The sequence below is a fragment of the Lacerta agilis genome, chromosome 8 (assembly GCF_009819535.1).
Source record: "Lacerta agilis isolate rLacAgi1 chromosome 8, rLacAgi1.pri, whole genome shotgun sequence".
Classification (NCBI taxonomy): Eukaryota; Metazoa; Chordata; class Lepidosauria; order Squamata; family Lacertidae; genus Lacerta; species Lacerta agilis.
The window spans coordinates 63,789,211-63,806,235 of record NC_046319.1 but is presented as its reverse complement, the minus strand read 5'-3'; the positions used below and the strand labels follow the sequence as shown (position 1 = coordinate 63,806,235).

Sequence of the window (17,025 nt, the reverse complement as noted above, 5' to 3'; positions counted from 1 at the left end):
TCTGCTGACTAGGAGCAGCTCTCCAGCAGTTAGGTTTTAGGTTAGGCTGAAAATTAGTAACTGGGTCAACGGTCATGTGAGTTTGAGAGAATGCCTCTTCTGAAAAGAACCCTTCTGGGACAGACATATACACACAATTCCCCCACCCCTGCATTGTTTGCTCTATTGACCAAATTTGTGCTGATCCATTAATCAACAAAAGTTCCTGTAATTAATTGGCATAAGATGGCAACCCTAAACTTGCATGGTCCTTACTGGAAATAAGGCCTATTAGGCACAATTGTAAGTCCTACTCTGAGTAGACTCACTGAAATGCATGGGCATGACTAACTTAGGTCCATTAACTTCAAGAGGGTCTGCTCTGAACTTAGGTGGGGACAACCAAGTGGTACTTGTTTCTTCTGCATAAACATGCTTAGGGTTGTGCCCTAAGATGACTTCCATTGAGTGACATTTTGTGCTTTAAAGGTGGAGTAAATCTCACTGCCGCTAACAGGTACCACTCAAGGGTTGGAGAAGGGCTGTGGCCCATTGTTGGAGCACCTGCTTTGCTTGGAGCAAGTTTCCAAGTTCACACTTTGGCAACTCCACTTAAAATAGATCAGGTACCACCTGAAAGTGGGAAAGGTTGAATCCCTGGAGATCCGCTGCAGGTTCTGTAAGAGCAGATGTGGAGAACCTTTGGCCTGCTGGATGTTGCTAAACTACAACTCCCATGTTGCTAAACTACAACAACACCAGCAAGCATGGCCAGTGGATAGGGATGGTGGAAGCTGCAGTTCAGCAAGGTCTGGAGGGCCAAAGGTTTCCCACACCTGTGTTAAGATTACTGGGTTTGAAGAACAGCCTTAATGTTCTAGCAGGCCATGTTTGAATTAGGCCATAAGGTGTTACCAGAGGGATTGCAGCTGAGTGTTAAACAGAGGAAGCTGCATTATACGGAGACAGACAAATGGTCCATCTAGCTCAGCATTGTTTACACTGACAGGCAGCAGCTCTTTGTATCAGGTGGAGTCACTGCCAGCCCTGTGTGGAGATGCCGGTGATTAAACCTGGGATCTTCTGCATGCAGAACAGATATCCCAGTATCATCTTCTAAAAACAGCCACCAAGAATGCTGGTAAGCCAAACCTGATGCAATCGTTCTGTGCAGGGCCTTGGGTTTCTGCCTCAATACACTGCTCTACCACTTTGCAATGGCCCTTAAAGCACCAGTTTTGGCTGCAGAAGGTCCCAGCTTAAGTCTCTAATATTTCCAGGTAGTTTTGAGAGAAACTCAGTGCCTGAAACCTTGGAGAGCTGCTGGCACAGACCAGGGACGGGGATCCTGGTGCCTTCCAGATATTGTTGGACTCCCATCTGCCCCTGTCAGCCATAGCTAATAGAGATGATGGGAGTTGTAGTCCCAACAAAAGTGGGCTTAGTGACTCCTAGTCTAGAGAAACCACTGACCTAGATGAGCGAATGGTTTGACTGGCTATATAAGGCAGCTCTCTCTGTTCCTCTTCGTCCAGCATATTTCGTGGGGGAAATGGAAAAAATATGCAAGAAAAAATGAATGCACCCAAGTGCTCAAACAAAATAAAAAAAATTCCTTCCAGTAGCACCTTATAAACCAACTAAGTTTGTTCTTGGTATGAGCTTTCGTGTGCATGCTTTTGTTCGTGCTAATGTCTGTTACCACCCGGCAAGATAACATGGGCCTGGTGTGTTTGCTGTGCCTGACTATTGAGATTTTTGTGTCCACAGAGGCGGCAGATGAAAGAAGAACGCCTTTTAAAAAGGCATCTGCTCAATAAAACTACATCTCCCAAGACACTTTGCGACTCCGCTTTTCAAAGGAGCCAATCGGAGACAGGCTTGGTGGGCCGGAGCTATAAAAGGCCGTGCCGGAGGGGTGTTCTTTCTTTCTCCCGCCCCTCTTTCATTACCATGATGCTCGATGGACGGAGGTTAGTAGTTTTCTGTTACCTAAAGGGGGGGTGCTATGCAATCGGTCGCCATCCTCCTCCGTTTGGGGGGTGATTCCTATTTGCACTCTTGATAGCGCTACTGGAGGTTTTGTACTGCCTATTTCGGAGTGGATTTTGATAGCCAGCCCAGGGACACGAGAGCAGCTGCGATATTGGCGGCTCCCTACGGCCGCCATCCGCGTAAGAATTCCTGCGCCCAGTGCCTGGCGTGGGTTGGAGATCATGCGGGAAAGGGAGTCGCGTGTATCTCTTAGGATCGGAAGCCCGAAAGGGCGCCGTTGTTTGGGGCGCACCCCATCCAGGCTTAAAACGGCCCAGAGGTGCATTATAAGCTTATCAACTATTTAAAGCAGTATCATACTGGGAGAAATATGCACGTCACCTTTGAGAAGAAGGTAGGAAACAAATGCAGTGAATGAATAGAAATAATATACTACTTTAAGCGCCCCCTCCCCCTCCCGGATTGGTTTAACAAGCAATCCAGAATTCCCTGGGAGGTGGGGAGTTTTATCTCTGCAAGGGGAATAGGGTCTTTTAACAACTCTCAAGCGCCCTCAACAAACTACAGTTCCCAGGATTCTTTGGGGGAAGCCGTGGCAGTTTAACGTGGACTGGTGCTTCTTTAAGTGTATAGTGCAGGTGGAGTCTTAAATTCTGGCATTTAAGGCATGTGATTTCTGTATTGCCCCAGATGGCCCTTGTGGTCCCTTCCAAATCCTGGTGTAGTCTACTCTTTATGATCAGAGGCATTTCCCAATACAGTACTTGCTCCTTTTGGCAGGAGATGCTGAAGATTGAACTAGGCAAATAGCATAGGGCTGCATAGGGCAGCATGCATTCTGCATGCAAAAGATCACAGGTTCAATCCTTGGCACTCTTGGAAATGGCCTCTCTTAACCACTCTGCACTTTTAATGAGCTACAATTCTCAGGATTCTTAGAGGGAAGACATGGGTCAGCAAACTTTTCCAGCAGGTGGCTGGTCCACTTGTCCCCCAGACCTTGTAGGGGGCCGGACTATATATATATATATATTTTTTTAAAAGAACAAATTCCTATGCCCCAGAAATAACCCAGAGATGCATTTTAAATAAAAGCACACATTCTACACATGTAAAAACACTGATTTCTGGATCGTCCACAGTCCGGATTTAGAAGGCGATTGGCCGGATCCGGCCCCCAGGCCTTAGTTTGCCTTCCGCTGGTTTAAGGTCATGATCCTGCTTTGAATGCATAGAGCAGATGAGGCCTTTGTTCCTTAAGGCTGCAGATCCTTGGTCTAAAGATTTGTATAGCACTGCACTGTCTGGAAATTCCGATAGAGCAGCCTAAGATGTGCTGTGCTTCCATCCAAGCCCAGCGATTGCATTTTGCCCTCTCTCCCTTGCCCCCCCAACCACCTAATTTTGCTTTTACTGTTATTTTTATTTTGGCTCCTGTCCTTTTCATTTGGGAAGCTGATCCATAAATGCAGTAGTCTTGTCTAAATGAATAAGTATTGTGTGCCCAAGGTGGTATTCCTGCAGTTTTTTCCTTGTGACCTCATGCTACTTGTTTTCTGTTTCAGACATGAATGCAGGGCACTGCAGAAAAGACCAGAAATGGTTTGCAGATTGGACTGGCCTTACTGTCCTGCTGCGCTGGGAATAAAGCAGGTATCATAACACTGAACCATGCCACTGGCTACAGTTTGGGGGAACTGGAGAAGTGCATGCTTGGCTGGCTTTGCTTTACCCCAGCTTTTCCACCCTGCTGCCTTCCAGATGTTAAATTACAGCTGCTATCATCCCTGATTGTGATCCATGCTGCAGGGGGCTGTTGGGAGTTCTAGTCCCAAACAACTGGATGGCACCAGGTTGGGAGCACTGCTTCATCCAGGGATGTCCCCTGGAAAACTTGCATCAATTAAAAGTGCAGTGTACAAAACAACACTGTTGACAAGATAACGGTAACAAGTTCCTCTTTCGTCTTTGCAGATGACCTGACCAGCAGGCTGACTGTTCTGATGGTGAGTCTAAACAGGAGCGTGCCTTCATTTCCATTTGCAGTAGGCTAAGTTGGCAGCCACTTTTTGCTTTTCTGTCAATACAGGAAGCCCACAACTTATTGGAGAATTACACTCGGGGGATTGCACCTAAAGCCAAGATCATATATAGTCCAAGCACATTGGGTTCCATGGTGCATAGGATTGCCAAAATCTTTTCTCTCCCCCCCCCCATTTTTGGGTGCCTCCCTCTTTTTTGCCAAGCACTTAAGCCAGTGGTGGCCAAATTTTGGCCCTCCAGCTGTTTTGGGACTACAACTCCCATCATCCCTAGCTAACAGGACCAGTGGTCAGAGATGATGGGAATTGTAGTCCCAAAACAGCTGGAGGGCCAAGTCTGGCCACCACTGGCTTAAGCTAAGTGGCATGTAAGTTGCAGGCTTACTGTATTATATCTTGCTTGTGGGGCTTCTTGAGCTGGCTTGGTTGATGGCTGGAGCAGGGGAGGAGTTTGGTGCAATTTCATCAAACTATTCCTCTGGAACCAGATGGATGAGGAGCCAACACTTTCCCTTCAACACCCCCTCCCTCTCACGGCCCTATCGAAGCTGTGTCTGCCTCATGTGGCTGATGTAGTCAAAAAGGTGCCAAAAGTAACATTTTTTTCCTTGACGGTCGCTGTTCAGTTTCTTCCCTTATGACTGCCCAGCAACACTTTCAGGAAAATACATATTTGACGTGCTCGTGGGTGGCTGCATTGTGAAATTTGTCGGCTATGAATCCAAGAAGAGGGATTGTTTTTTTAGATAACGTGACAACATTCTGCAGCGAAAAGCCAAGGTGATGATGTAATTAGAGCAGCCGTCCCCAAGCTGGTGCCCTCCAGATGGACTAGGAACATAAGCTGTTTTATATGGAGTCAGACCCCTGGTCCATCTGGCTCAGTATTGTCTGTTAAGTGGCTGTGCCACTGAGCTCTGCAAAGGAAACAGAATTGAGATGACAGTTACATACCTAGAAAGAACATAATGGGTGTTCTAACTAAAAAGATTGGTACATGAACAAAGCTAAAGCACACGGGTGTACATCTAACTCAGTGGTGTGCAAACTTTTTTCAAAGAGGGCCACATTTGATGAAGTGAGGGCCAACCAAAGTTGTTGACCTTTTTTAGGATTTTACCCCAGGAAATCAACTGCCACAGGAGCCAGATTAAACCAACCAGCGGGCCACATTAGGTCAAGGAAGAAACATGCAAATATTTTTCTGCTGCAATGGGGCACTAATTTCTTTTGGCCTTTTAAAAATGAAAATTACAAATGACATTGGCCCTTCCAGAATTACTACTGTAATACTGTTGATTTCCATAGCTCAGCAAAGTACAAGATTACAGTAAGGCAGCCTTTGTGGCTTTTAGATGTTCTGGTTTACAACATTCATCAGCCCCAGGCAGCATAGCCATAACTGGAGGGCACTGGTTTGGGAAGGTGGCTATATAAAGAAGAGTATGTTTATATAAACAAAAGCATTGGGAATGCTTCTCATCTCTGCTCTCCCTATCCCTTTTAAAGGAATGAGAAGATGGAACAGCATTGGACGTGTCTTCTCATGCATGCACCCAGGTAAAAAAAAAAAAAAACACTTGCTGGTCCAGTCTTTCTTGCCAGGAGTTTGAAGGTTGTGTTGTGATTCTGTAGTATCCTTACTCATTCAACTTTGTTCTTCTGCTGAGTAAGTGGGCTGCATGTTAAACCAAGAGCTATGGCTTAGCAAATAGCCACAGGATCTCCAACAACATGCAAGAACAAAATGGAAGGGACTTTGACTTCTCAGGCTTTGTTAGCTGCAGATGTCACTCGACTCTCCTACACAGCTGCTTTCTGGGTGGCATAAACATGTGTCTAAAAATAAAATAATAACTACTTTCACCTTTTATATGTTCTTCATTCAAATATTGGGTGTCTCATTATTCATCAGAGATCATCTGGAATCATTCAGTTCCTAAAAGGGATGCCCTTGTTGTGGTGTGACTCAGCCAGTTTAGCAGCCAATCCTGCAAGGTATTGTATACTTTTTTGTTCCTGATTGTTTGTTGATTTTTATATATTTATAAAATGTAAAGAAGACCTGAGGTGAATTATTGCAGCTCCCTGTAGCCTCCCTATCCCTTTCCCATCAGATCTGAATACCGATCTTATGGTCAAAAAGGAGGGAAATTAAAATTTAAGTTGGCCCTAGTATCTTTGCTGGGACAAATCCTGCACTGAACTGGGCTGGCTTAAAACAATTTGTTTTGGAGTGCTAAGAATCTCTCAACTGGGCTGGTCCCACAGAAGGAAACCCAGCAGCTGCCAGTTGTCTTTCATTTATTTCCTATTACCCACACTTTGCTATTTTCCTTCTTCAGTGAGTGATGCATATGCTCATCACTTCATCCTCAGAGCACCCCTGTGGAGTAGGCTAGTCTGAGGGCTAGTGACCGGCCCAGACACCTGCTTCACGTTTTGAACCTGAGAGCTTTGTTTAGACAAGTGAGCACAGGAAGAAATGTCCTATTCTGATTTGCTTCTTTTGGTGCAGCCATGCCTGTACCACAAAGTCGATAAAAGGATTGCAAGGCAGGGTGCATGCCTTTGATAAATCATTTAATACAAATGTATGTCGCCCTAGGACTCCAGGTTGGACTACAATTCCCATCATCATTGGCTGGGGCTGATGGGAGGTGTAGTTCCACTTAAGAATAAGCCCCCTTGAACCTCAAGGGACTTGGTTCTGAGTACACATCATGATTGTGGATTGCACTGCAAGTTTTCCAGATATATGGCAGGAGTGATTGGAGTGTTGTTACTACTACTGCCATTTTTATTATAGGACTGGAGATTCAGTGTGCTGAGCTTCCATTTTCCTCCTGAAGAGCATTCCCATGTGGAACAGGCAGTTACAAAGACACCTCCAGCAATGTAAGTTCCTATTAACCCAACAGTAGAAAAGGAGCTTGGTCTTGTGTTAACAACAGTTCATTGATGGATCTGTGTTAGGCAACATGTGGTCGACAGCCGCCTTGTAACAGCTTGGGAAGCGCAGGGTTGGTCACAAGTGTGGAGTGTAGCAGCAGCACCTCTGCCTGGTCTGTGATGACTCATTTTTCTAATGGTGACGGCTGGATGAATCCTGCGGATATGGGGCTGAGACCAAGCAGATAACATTGGCGGGGTTCTTTTCCAAAGGGCAAAGTCCTTTGGTCTGTTTACTTCCTAGCTGTTGCAAGTGGCGTATTGGGAGTGGTGCTCCCAACTCCTTCGTACCTGTTAAGTTTAGTTATTGGTTGGCTTTTTATTATGGAGTGGAAGAATTGGCAGTTGTTGTTTTTTTAGTTTTTAATTATTATCCGCCTGGTTTGTACCGTAGAACTGATGATATGCTTGTTTCCACTTAGAACTTCCTAAGCGTTCTGTGGTGTGGATTCTCATCTTTACAGAGATGAGATGAGAAACTTTTTTAAAAAAATACTCCACAAATTAATAAACTTTCCCTTCTTTTAGGTCTTCAAAGACTCCTTCAAGAGCGCTGGAGAAGTAGTGTCGTAAGCAGAGAGGTTTCTTGAGATTCTCCATAATTGAAGTGGTTGTTTTTCTGTAATTGTGGGATTATTTTTTTAATTTCAAATAAGTTTTATTTTAATTATCAGTCATTACATTCCACATTCAAGACTCCATGAATCTATCTCTGGTATTGCACATCAATAAAAATATACAAAAATTACATATACATGCAGCTTCACCCACTGTCATCCCTTCACCCTTCACCCTTTCCCTCCACCCTTTTCTCGATTTCCTTTAATCTATACTGTGCTTTCAACTTGCGTTCCTTATATCCTTTCATCTCTTACTTATAATCTGAAATTTATCATCTTTCATCCATTACTTTAAACACCTCACACTCTAATCTAGGCACATTAGCATAAAATTTTCTCTGATCGTATAGGAGGCTTTGAATTTTATATCGACCATCCACAATTTTCCCCACTGCTCTAAATTAATGGTTTGCCCTAGATCCTTTGACCACTTTATCATCGTCTCCTTCACTTCCTCCTCCTCCAACTTCCAATTTAATAGTAGATTATGTGTTTTTGATAATAGTTTCTTACTAGACTGTATAATTTCCGTAGTAAACTGACTCCTCCTTTGTGAACCCTTTTTTCTTGTCTGCTTTAAACACACTCGCCAATTGTATATAATGCCATCTATCCAAACCCATTGTTTTTAAGCCCTCGTATGCTTTTAATTTATAATTACCTTGTTCCTCTTCTATTAGCTGCTTATAAATTGGCCAATTTGCCCTTGTATTCACTTTCTTCATGCTGAAGGCCTCAATTGGAGAGATCCACCAGGGTGTTTTTGGTTCTAAAATCTTTTATACTTATTCCAAACTTTGAACAATGCCCCTCTCAGTATATGATTTGAGAATCCTTTATTCACTTTATCCTTTTCATAATTCAGATAGGCATGCCAGCTATACCTATTATTGATGCTTTCGAGATCCGAGCATTTTTGTTTTCTCCAATTTAATCCAATCCCTTACCCAGATTAGGCATTCTGCTTCATAATATGATTTAAGATTTGGTAGCGCTAATCCGCCTCTCTCCTTTCTTTCTGTTAATAATTTATATCTTATTCTTGGTTTTTTATCCTGCAAAATGAAATATATCTTTCCAGACCTTTTCATAATTATTTTGGAATAAATTTATATTTTCCATAGTCTATTCTACTCCCAAATATTTTGCCTTCTTCACTATCTGGATTCCCACCTTTTCTTCTAAATCTCTTTGTTCTTGAGCTTGCATATTTTTAACCATAATTTTTGTCTTTCTCTTACTTAGCTTTAACCCTGAGATTTTCCCAAAATCTTCCATTACCTTTATGGCTTTCATTATACTTGTTTCTGGGTTTTCAATTGTTAAGATGATGTCATCTGCAAATGCTTTGATCTTAAATTCCTCCCTTCCTAATGTTATCCCTGTTATTTCTTTTTCTTTCCTGATTTCTGTCAATAAAATTTCCAATGCCAATATAAAAAGGAGCGGCGACAAAGGACAACCCTGCCTTGTTCCTTTCTCTATTGGGAAACTCTGTTTTATCTCCATTTATTATCAAATTTGCGTACTGTTTTTCATATATTGCCTTTATGCTTCTACAGTAATTTTTATGTAATTGTGGAATTAAAGGAATTCTGTTTCATACAATAAGAAAAGTGTTTGTTGTTTTTTGCCACCTCCTTTGCAAATTTTAAGCTGGCTTATTCGCAATAACCATAGTTAAGATTTACCATACTTTTGGCTGGGTTTGTGTGACATGGGAAGCTGTGGTTAATCAAAAACACAAGCAAAAGTGTCTTGACTGTTTGCAGCAGCGCAAGAACTAGGAAAGCTCAAGGGGGAGGCTAGATGTAACTTTCTCATGATGTGTTAGATTTGTGTGCCTTGGTTTTAACAAGGTCCTCATCTACAGTATACACTTTGATACGGTCACCGCCTCCCCTAAGAATCCCAGGAGCTGTACTTTGTTAAACTCTCCCCTTGCAGAGCTTGCAATCCTTTGAGATCCCTGGGTTCACTTTGAAACCACTCTGGGAACTGCAGCTCTGTGTGGGGAATAGAGGTCCCCTGGCAACACTAAGCACCCTTAAGAGTATATCTACCTGTGGGACGAACAATGTCCTTACAGTGGAGAGGTGCCTTATATTGTCCAAAGGTAGCTCAATCCTACCCAGCAATTGCACACAAAACTGCTTTGGAACAGATGATACCCTACTTCTCAAATAAGACTTTAAAAAAATACTGTAACATAAAAACACCAGTTAACATGGGTAGAGTAAAACGAGAGCGTTTTTCTCCACGCCTTCTGGCCCTGAAGCGCCTTACCATGCGGGGTTGGGGAAAGAGGGAGATTCTTAATCTCAGTTGCTGAGTCTGTACATGCCTTGGAGTTAGCAAATATGTTCATAGCTACAAGTTTCTTTGCATGCATAACTGACTTTTCTGGAAATCTGCCCTTTAAAAAACACACACACAAAATGCAAGGACTGTGAGGCACAAGAATGGTAAATTTGTCTGCTTCGATGGGTAGGGTTGATGTACCCCATTAACAAATAGTCAAAAGTTCAGGGTCAACGTAGGGGGGGGGGATAGGTGACCCAACAGTCAAGAAATTTGTCACAGAATCAGTGGCATGAAGGTCCTGGAGAAAAGTGTTGCAAGACTGATCAGGGATGTAGATACGCTAGAGGGATCTGTTTGGGTTTGGTTTTGCCTTTTCAATGGAGAAATACAGAAGCTAGGGAAATAATAATAATAATAATTTATTATTTGTACCCTGCCCATCTGGCTGAGCTTCCCCAGCCACTCTGGGCGGCTCCCAAATGAATGTTAAAACAATACAGCATTAAATATTAAAAACGTCCCTAAAAGAACGAAAGGCAGCTACGGTGGGGGTGGAGGAATCAACATTTCATTCACCTTTGGCCCTCCAGATGTTGCTGAACTACAGCTCCCATCATCCTTTGCCATGCTTCTTGGGCCTGATTGGAGTTAGGAGTTCCCAAACCTTTGGAGGCCTAATGGTTTTCCACATCTGTCGGAGGAAGGCTAGGATAAAAACAAGCAAACGAATATAAGGAAGCTTGCTGTATCAGGCCAACAGCCCACCTAGACCAGGGGTCAGCAAACTTTCAGCCATGGGCCAGTCCATCGTCCCTCAGACCATGTGGGCCAGACTATATTTGGGGGGGGGGATGAACAAATTTCTATGCCCCACAAATAACCCAAAGATGCATTTTAAATAAAATGACACATTCTACTCATGTAAAAACATGCTGATTCCAAGACCATCCGTGGGCCGGATTTTGGGCTGCATCTGGCTCACGGGCTTTAGGTTGCCTACCCCTGACCTAGACCAACATCCTGTTCTTGCAGAGGCCATGATTGAAATAGATTTGAGAGGCAGGGCTTCCTCTCGCTGGAAGATTCTGCTGGTAAGATTCTTCCATTGGCAACCTCCTTGGGCATTTCTAGGTTGCCTGTGGGGAACCTGCAGCTCTCCAGATGTTGGACTCCCAACTCTTCTCAACACCAGCCTGAGTGGTTGATGGTCGGGGATGATAGGCGTTGTAGTGCCAACAACATGTGGAAGACTACAGCTTGCCCACCCATGATCTAATGGGGTGTGCATGGTCCCTGCTGCTATAGAGGGCTTATTGGAGAGGCAACAACTTACTGTTGTCAATGTCCGTTACCTTTTTCTGAACACAACTGCATACCCAACAATCACAATAGTTTTATTATGCATTAATGTTTGGTTAAGCTTACTGACAAATCTTTCTGGATAGAAAGGGAGGGGGAATATTTGTAAATAAAAGTTGCTCTCATCAAATGAAATCAACCAGAGGCCCCTGCAATCATACCCTTCTGTAGTGGAAATTCAGAAGGCTGGTTGGTTTTATAAATTGCAGCTCTCTGTATCGGAATTACTGTTGCTGTTGATCTGAAATGTACAGTCTGACTCTCAAAATGATAACACGAGCTTGGAAACAGTCAGTTAGTATCTGGCTCCTGCTTAAAGAACTTGCCCCTTAGGAACCAAACAGGCCTTAGAATTAATTGATAAGCATTGCATAATAGTGAGAGGAAAATCCAAATCCCAGTGCAGAGAAGGTGATTCGATAAGGACGGTGGCCGTGGGGAGGGGGATAACCAAGAAGATCTTCTCAACCAGAATTCATTCCCAGACCTTTATAATATGGGTATCAATGGCTCTTGTCTCTTCCATGGTTAGAATTCCCGATCTTGATAATAATACTTTGGGCAAGTGGGCAAGACACACTGTACTCAGTGCAAAATCTATGCTGTATTTGCCCTACAGGAAATATATATATCTTTGTCCTGCCTTGTTAATGCCAGTGTGCCACCACTCAGGGTGGCTAACAACAATTTAAAATTGTAATGCAACAAACCATACACACAACAATAAAAGTTTTACACGCACACACACAGGCACACACACACACACACACACACACACACGTGTGTGTGTGTGTGTGTGTGTGTGTGTGTGTGTGTGTATATATAAAACAATGCAGAGCTAAAAACGGCCTTCACAGATAAATGCAGTTTTGTTCCGCCATTCTTAAAACGGGGGTCTGATTCAGCAGTTTATATTGCAGAGGGCTGATATTCTTATGACTGGAGTTCCTTTTTCTCTTGAGAAGCAGGGAAATTGCTTTGGTAGGCTATTCCGTCACCTGCCCCCAACATACATACATACATTTCGCTCCTTGCATTTGACAGAGATTTGATACAGAAGCTTGCTTGTTTTGGTGGGAGAGAGGCAATGGTATCTAAGGGAATGTTGTGGGTGGGGAAGAAAGAGGTGTGGAAACAGGGTCTTGTTCTCAAATCAGACAGGTGTTGGCTTCTCTTTGTTCTGAAGGCGGTGGGTGGGAGATGGCTAATCCTATCAGGTTGGAGACCTCCTGATCAATCTGGAGTTCTGCTGCAGTCAGGATTGTTGGGACAACTTCCTCAGAGGTCCCAGTCTCTCTCTCTCTCTCTCTCTCTCTCTCTCTCTCCTGAGCACTGCCCTGGGTGAAGGCTTCTGTTCCGCTGCTCCTCTGATCCTCCTTCCACCATGGAAGCAGCTCCTGAGATGGAATTGGTGCAAACGCCTCCGGCCCGTAACCTGAACGGCAACTGGCACTACCAATTCCGCATCCTTCTGCTGGGCGACTCCATGGTGGGCAAAACGTCTCTGCTCAGATGCTACACGGAGGGGTGCTTCGTTCCATCCCCATGCCCCACGGTGGGCGTGGAGTTCTACAGCAAGATGATGGAGCTGCCCCCAGGCATCAAGGTGAAGCTACAACTTTGGGACACGGCTGGCCAAGAGAGGTTCAGGTGAGGCGGGGAAGACCAAAGGATGAGTGGGGGAAGATGCACATGCGTCTTACTGGTCCAAAACCTTTCCCTTTTCTAAATCCCTTTCCCTGCTGCCCTGGAAATGAGGTCTGGAAGCCAATCACATTAGCCTGTGCCGCGTTACTGCTCAGTTAGCAAAAATCCATTCTGGTGCATAGACCCTTCATGTCCATATCATCCCTTGCTCCCTGCATTTAATTTCATCCAGGCTGGCGATTCTGCTGGAATGCCAGCCAGTGGTGCCATGAAGGAGGGACTTGGAGGCTGGTATTCAGGGTCCCATGAGCGTTTAAACTCATTTAGTATGGTATTCAGGGTTCCATGAGCGTTTTAAACTATGTCCAGAGTTTAAAATGTCCTAGCTGCACCACAGATACCACCCGTCTTCATTCCCCACATATTTCATCCCCACTTATTATTTCCCCTATTGGGTTTTTTTAAGTGTTCTCCTTGGCAATTAAGTTGAGATTTTAAGAAATTAAATAGAAATGGAGAGGTGGAGGGGGAATAAGCATTTATCACATTCCTGTCCCACCTTTCCTCCTATAGGGTTGCCATATGTCCTCCTTTTTTCCCAGGACACTCTCTCTTTTTCATAGGTATGTAAAATGAGAGTCGTCATAGCGATCCATAGTTAAAAGTAGAAGTCGGCAAATGTGTCCTCTTCCCCCCCCCCCCTTCAAAATATGGCAACCCTATCTTCACACTAACCCTGTAAGGCGCATTAGGCCGGGAGAAAAAGAATGACAACCCCAGAACCAGCTAGGGAATACATTAGTTCCAATCTGTCTGTAGATCTTAGGAACTGGTTGGCATCAGGAAACACCCTACAGGAACAAGGAAGGGATTAACTGGGGACCTGCATCCCAGTGGGAGAAGGTAGGGGGCTTGGGCAGTGAGTTCAGCTCAGGCTTCATTTATTCATCAGTACCAGGGGATGGAAACCTGTGAACTGCCAGATGTTGGGGTCCAACTCCCATCAGCCCCAGGCAGTAGCAAGGGTTGATGGGAGTTGCAGGCCAGCAACATCTGGAGGACCAAACCTTCCCCCACCCCTGAGTAAGCCTGGTGTTCCTAAGCAAGAAAGTAGTGGGAAATTGAGCTCATGTGGTACTGAAATAAAGCTCCCAGATTTCCAGCAGCAAAGGCACAGCTCCTCAAAGTTGCACAAAGGAATCTTGATATAATTACTTAGAATGTGTACAGTGCTTTGCTGATGGTTAGTGAGTTGTCATCCCGTGGTCATCGATTCTGGTGACACAGGGTTTTGCAGAGCGACCGGAGACAGTTTCTCCAAGGAGCTCACAGCGGTGTACGTGGTTCACCCCCTCCTCATTTAATGCCTACAGCAATCCCTACAGGTAGGTTAGGATGAGAGGCAATGACCGGCCCAGGGTCATGCAGTGAGTTTCCTGCTCAACTGGGGATTTGAACCCTGGTCTCCTGGGTCCTAGACGACACACTAACCCAAAGCCCTCCAAACGTTCCATGTTGGTGACACACTTTTTAGACACGCATCATTTTGCGACACAGTTTTACTAGCAAACCTAAGGTTAAACTAACCCCTTTCCAGCCCTGGGAGGAGCGAGGGGAGCATTTGCACGACACACCTACACACTGCAGCCGACACACTAACATGTCACGGCACACAGTTTGGAAAGCTCTGCACTGACCACTATGCCACACTGATCTCACAAGCTCGCTTTAAGCTGTCTCTGGATTTGGTTGGAAACTAGATGTTTGTGCATATCTTTGCAAATCATGAGTATTTGCGAATCATTCTGGGCTCAATAATGAACTTTGCTTTCTCTACTCCCTCTAGCAATCTTGGTTAGATTCTTGTTGGCACTTTGCACAAAAGTTGTCTGTGTTTTTCACAGAATCGGTGAAAAAAACAGCTGGAGGGAGGGTAGTGCATAGTTGTGTGTTCTGCTGTGGGGTGGGGGATACTTCAAGGTTGTCTGTTGTTATTGTTCTTTTGCAGAGTTGAGAAATTGATCCCATTCAGTGACTAGAAGCCTGAAGGCATTGATCTCAAGTAATCCCAGAGGCCATCATATCTCCTTGGAATGTACATATCTGACCTTGCTTGCTGATCCACTCAGTTATTGACACAACCTAACCAACTCCTTTTTTCTTGCTAATTTTACTGCAAACAATGGTGCTCTCATATCAGCTCCTCTTCAGAGATAAGATTTGTATGTAGAATCTCTGCTTGTTTATGTGGTTGTAAATCCTGGAGTCTCCTCGCTTGCTTACCCTACCCCTTGCCATGTTGGACTGGGAGATAGAGGCATGGCGGGGAGGCAAGGAAGGAAAGGAGATGTTTAAGGGAATTAGAAACTGAAATAAAATGTCAATATACATCAATAAACACATTGGGAAAAAGAAAGGAAGGAATAAGAGAGGAAACTGTTAAGAATATGAAGAAGTGAATGTAAAAGGAACAGAGATGGGATGGAAGAAAGTGGCAGGGTTTTTTTTTCTTTTTGAGCTGAGTGTGGAAGGAGAAAGGGAAATGAAATTATAAGAGATGGGTAAAAATATTTTCAGAAACATGTGGCAGTGGAAAGGAAAAAATATAAAAGAAAAAGCCTTCTCCACTTCAAGCCTCTCTAATCAAATTCTGCCTAAAATGGAGAGGTTGAGTTGTTCCATATCACATGTCTGTGCTTAGCTTGAGGAAAGCTGAACCATGGAACTCCTTGCCGCAAGGAAAATGCTGTGGCTAAGAATTTAGCAATGTCCCAAAGCTGGTTTAGATATCATAGGAAAATTATGTGAGTATATGTTATTTATTTTACTCAGTACATTTATATCAGGCCTTTTCTCCAAGTTGCTCAAGGCAGAATTCTTCCTCCAGCGCTAAGACTACATTGTACTATAAAGTTGACATTGCTCAGCATCAATAAATTTCTGAAAGCTTTGTGGATATGTTTTGCTAATGTAGTTTAGCAATATCTGTAAAGGCAAATGGGAGTTCTGTGCTTACACCTCAGAAGATGCTTTGTCACTATCATCGCTCCAGAACAAAGTCCTGGACATGGTTACGAAGAGTTGGCATTTGGTAGCTAGTCAAGTGACTTAAAGAAAGTCTCTGTGATATACTGGAAGAAAGTTAAATTAATTAATCTGCTGCTTCTGTTCTTAGGTGCATCACCAGATCCTTCTACCGGAACGCAGTCGGTGTTCTCTTGGTCTTCGATATGACCAACCGGAGGTCCTTTGAGAGCATCTTTGATTGGTACCATGAAGTGACCAGTGTTATGGAGAAGGTTGTCTTCCTCTTGGTCGGCCACAAAAGTGACCTTCAGTCAATGAACAGAGTCACAGTTGAAGAAGCAGAGGGACTGGCCATTTCTTTGGGCACACAATTTATTGAAACGTCTGCCAAGGACAACCTCAATATAGATTTGGCTTTTGCAACCATCACCAATGCTATCTACGACGCTCTGAGAAACAAGGAGATTGACCTGCAGGAAGGGTGGGATGGTGTGAAGGTGATTCATAAGAAGAGAACTAGCGGTCTTCAGAGAAGGAAGAAGGCCCCGCAAGAAAAATGCAATTGCTAACCAAAGTCAAGGAGTGAGACGTGGTTGGAAGGGGGCAGTGGGTGGGCTCTAAAGAGGAGATATGAGCAGAACTCTTTCATAGCCAAGGTTCTGAGATGCAAGCTACAGAGGACCTAAATGACTGGTTGACCCTCAGAGTGACATTCACTCATCAGCATTCAAGACTGTTGTGGGATGCATACTTATGAAGGGCAGGGCTGGAGTCAAGAGTGGGCAAGGCCCGGACAGCTCAGGTGGTTAGAGCATGGTGCTGATAATGCTAAGGTCACAAGTTTGATCCCTGTATGGGACAGTTGCATATTTCTGCATTGCAGGGGGTTGGACTAGATGATCCTCAGGGTCCCTTTCCAACTCTACAATTCTGTGATTCTAAGGCCAGAGCCCAAGTGATGAACCCTTCCACACCTTCATTTTCCCCCCTTGCCACCTACTGGAAATAAGGCTGCACAGGGCCTGAGGCTACATTTGGCCCTGTGGCCACTGGCGGCTCACCACTGCTGTACGGAAACCAGAGATACCCAAACAGACATG

At 44.3% G+C, this 17,025-nt stretch overlaps 1 protein-coding gene, 1 long non-coding RNA gene and 4 other non-coding genes across 6 annotated transcripts; all 6 read left to right on the top strand.

Annotated features, from left to right (window-relative positions):
• The first annotated feature begins 1,919 nt into the window (after positions 1-1,919).
• LOC117051503 lies at positions 1,920-7,738 on the top strand. The gene is made up of 7 exons (XR_004427189.1): positions 1,920-1,952; positions 3,540-3,627; positions 3,949-3,980; positions 5,526-5,576; positions 5,932-6,014; positions 6,826-6,914; positions 7,497-7,738. It is a non-coding gene; the product is annotated as an uncharacterized LOC117051503 (long non-coding RNA).
• Positions 4,548-4,689, top strand: LOC117052538. The gene has a single exon (XR_004427278.1). It is a non-coding gene; the product is annotated as a small nucleolar RNA SNORA16B/SNORA16A family (small nucleolar RNA).
• On the top strand, positions 5,695-5,827 carry LOC117052542. The gene has a single exon (XR_004427282.1). It is a non-coding gene; the product is annotated as a small nucleolar RNA SNORA44 (small nucleolar RNA).
• Positions 6,109-6,243, top strand: LOC117052544. Its single transcript, XR_004427284.1, has one exon. It is a non-coding gene; the product is annotated as a small nucleolar RNA SNORA61 (small nucleolar RNA).
• On the top strand, positions 7,078-7,151 carry LOC117052552. The gene has a single exon (XR_004427291.1). It is a non-coding gene; the product is annotated as a small nucleolar RNA SNORD99 (small nucleolar RNA).
• A 4,834-nt stretch (positions 7,739-12,572) lies between the features above and the next one.
• RAB42 (RAB42, member RAS oncogene family) lies at positions 12,573-16,707 on the top strand. The gene is made up of 2 exons (XM_033159091.1): positions 12,573-12,901; positions 16,074-16,707. Exons 1-2 carry the CDS (start codon positions 12,636-12,638, stop codon positions 16,492-16,494), a joined length of 687 nt encoding a protein of 228 aa, XP_033014982.1. The 5' UTR covers positions 12,573-12,635; the 3' UTR covers positions 16,495-16,707.
• Positions 16,708-17,025: the final 318 nt, after the last annotated feature.

What these genes read in the sequence shown, in the direction of transcription:
- RAB42 (XM_033159091.1), top strand. Translation starts at nt 12,636, where the DNA reads ATGGAAGCAGCTCCTGAGATGGAATTGGTGCAAACGCCTCCGGCCCGT. An exon ending in GCTGGCCAAGAGAGGTTCAG is followed by an intron (nt 12,902 to 16,073) that starts GTGAGGCGGGGA and finishes TTCTGTTCTTAG; the next exon opens with GTGCATCACCAGATCCTTCT.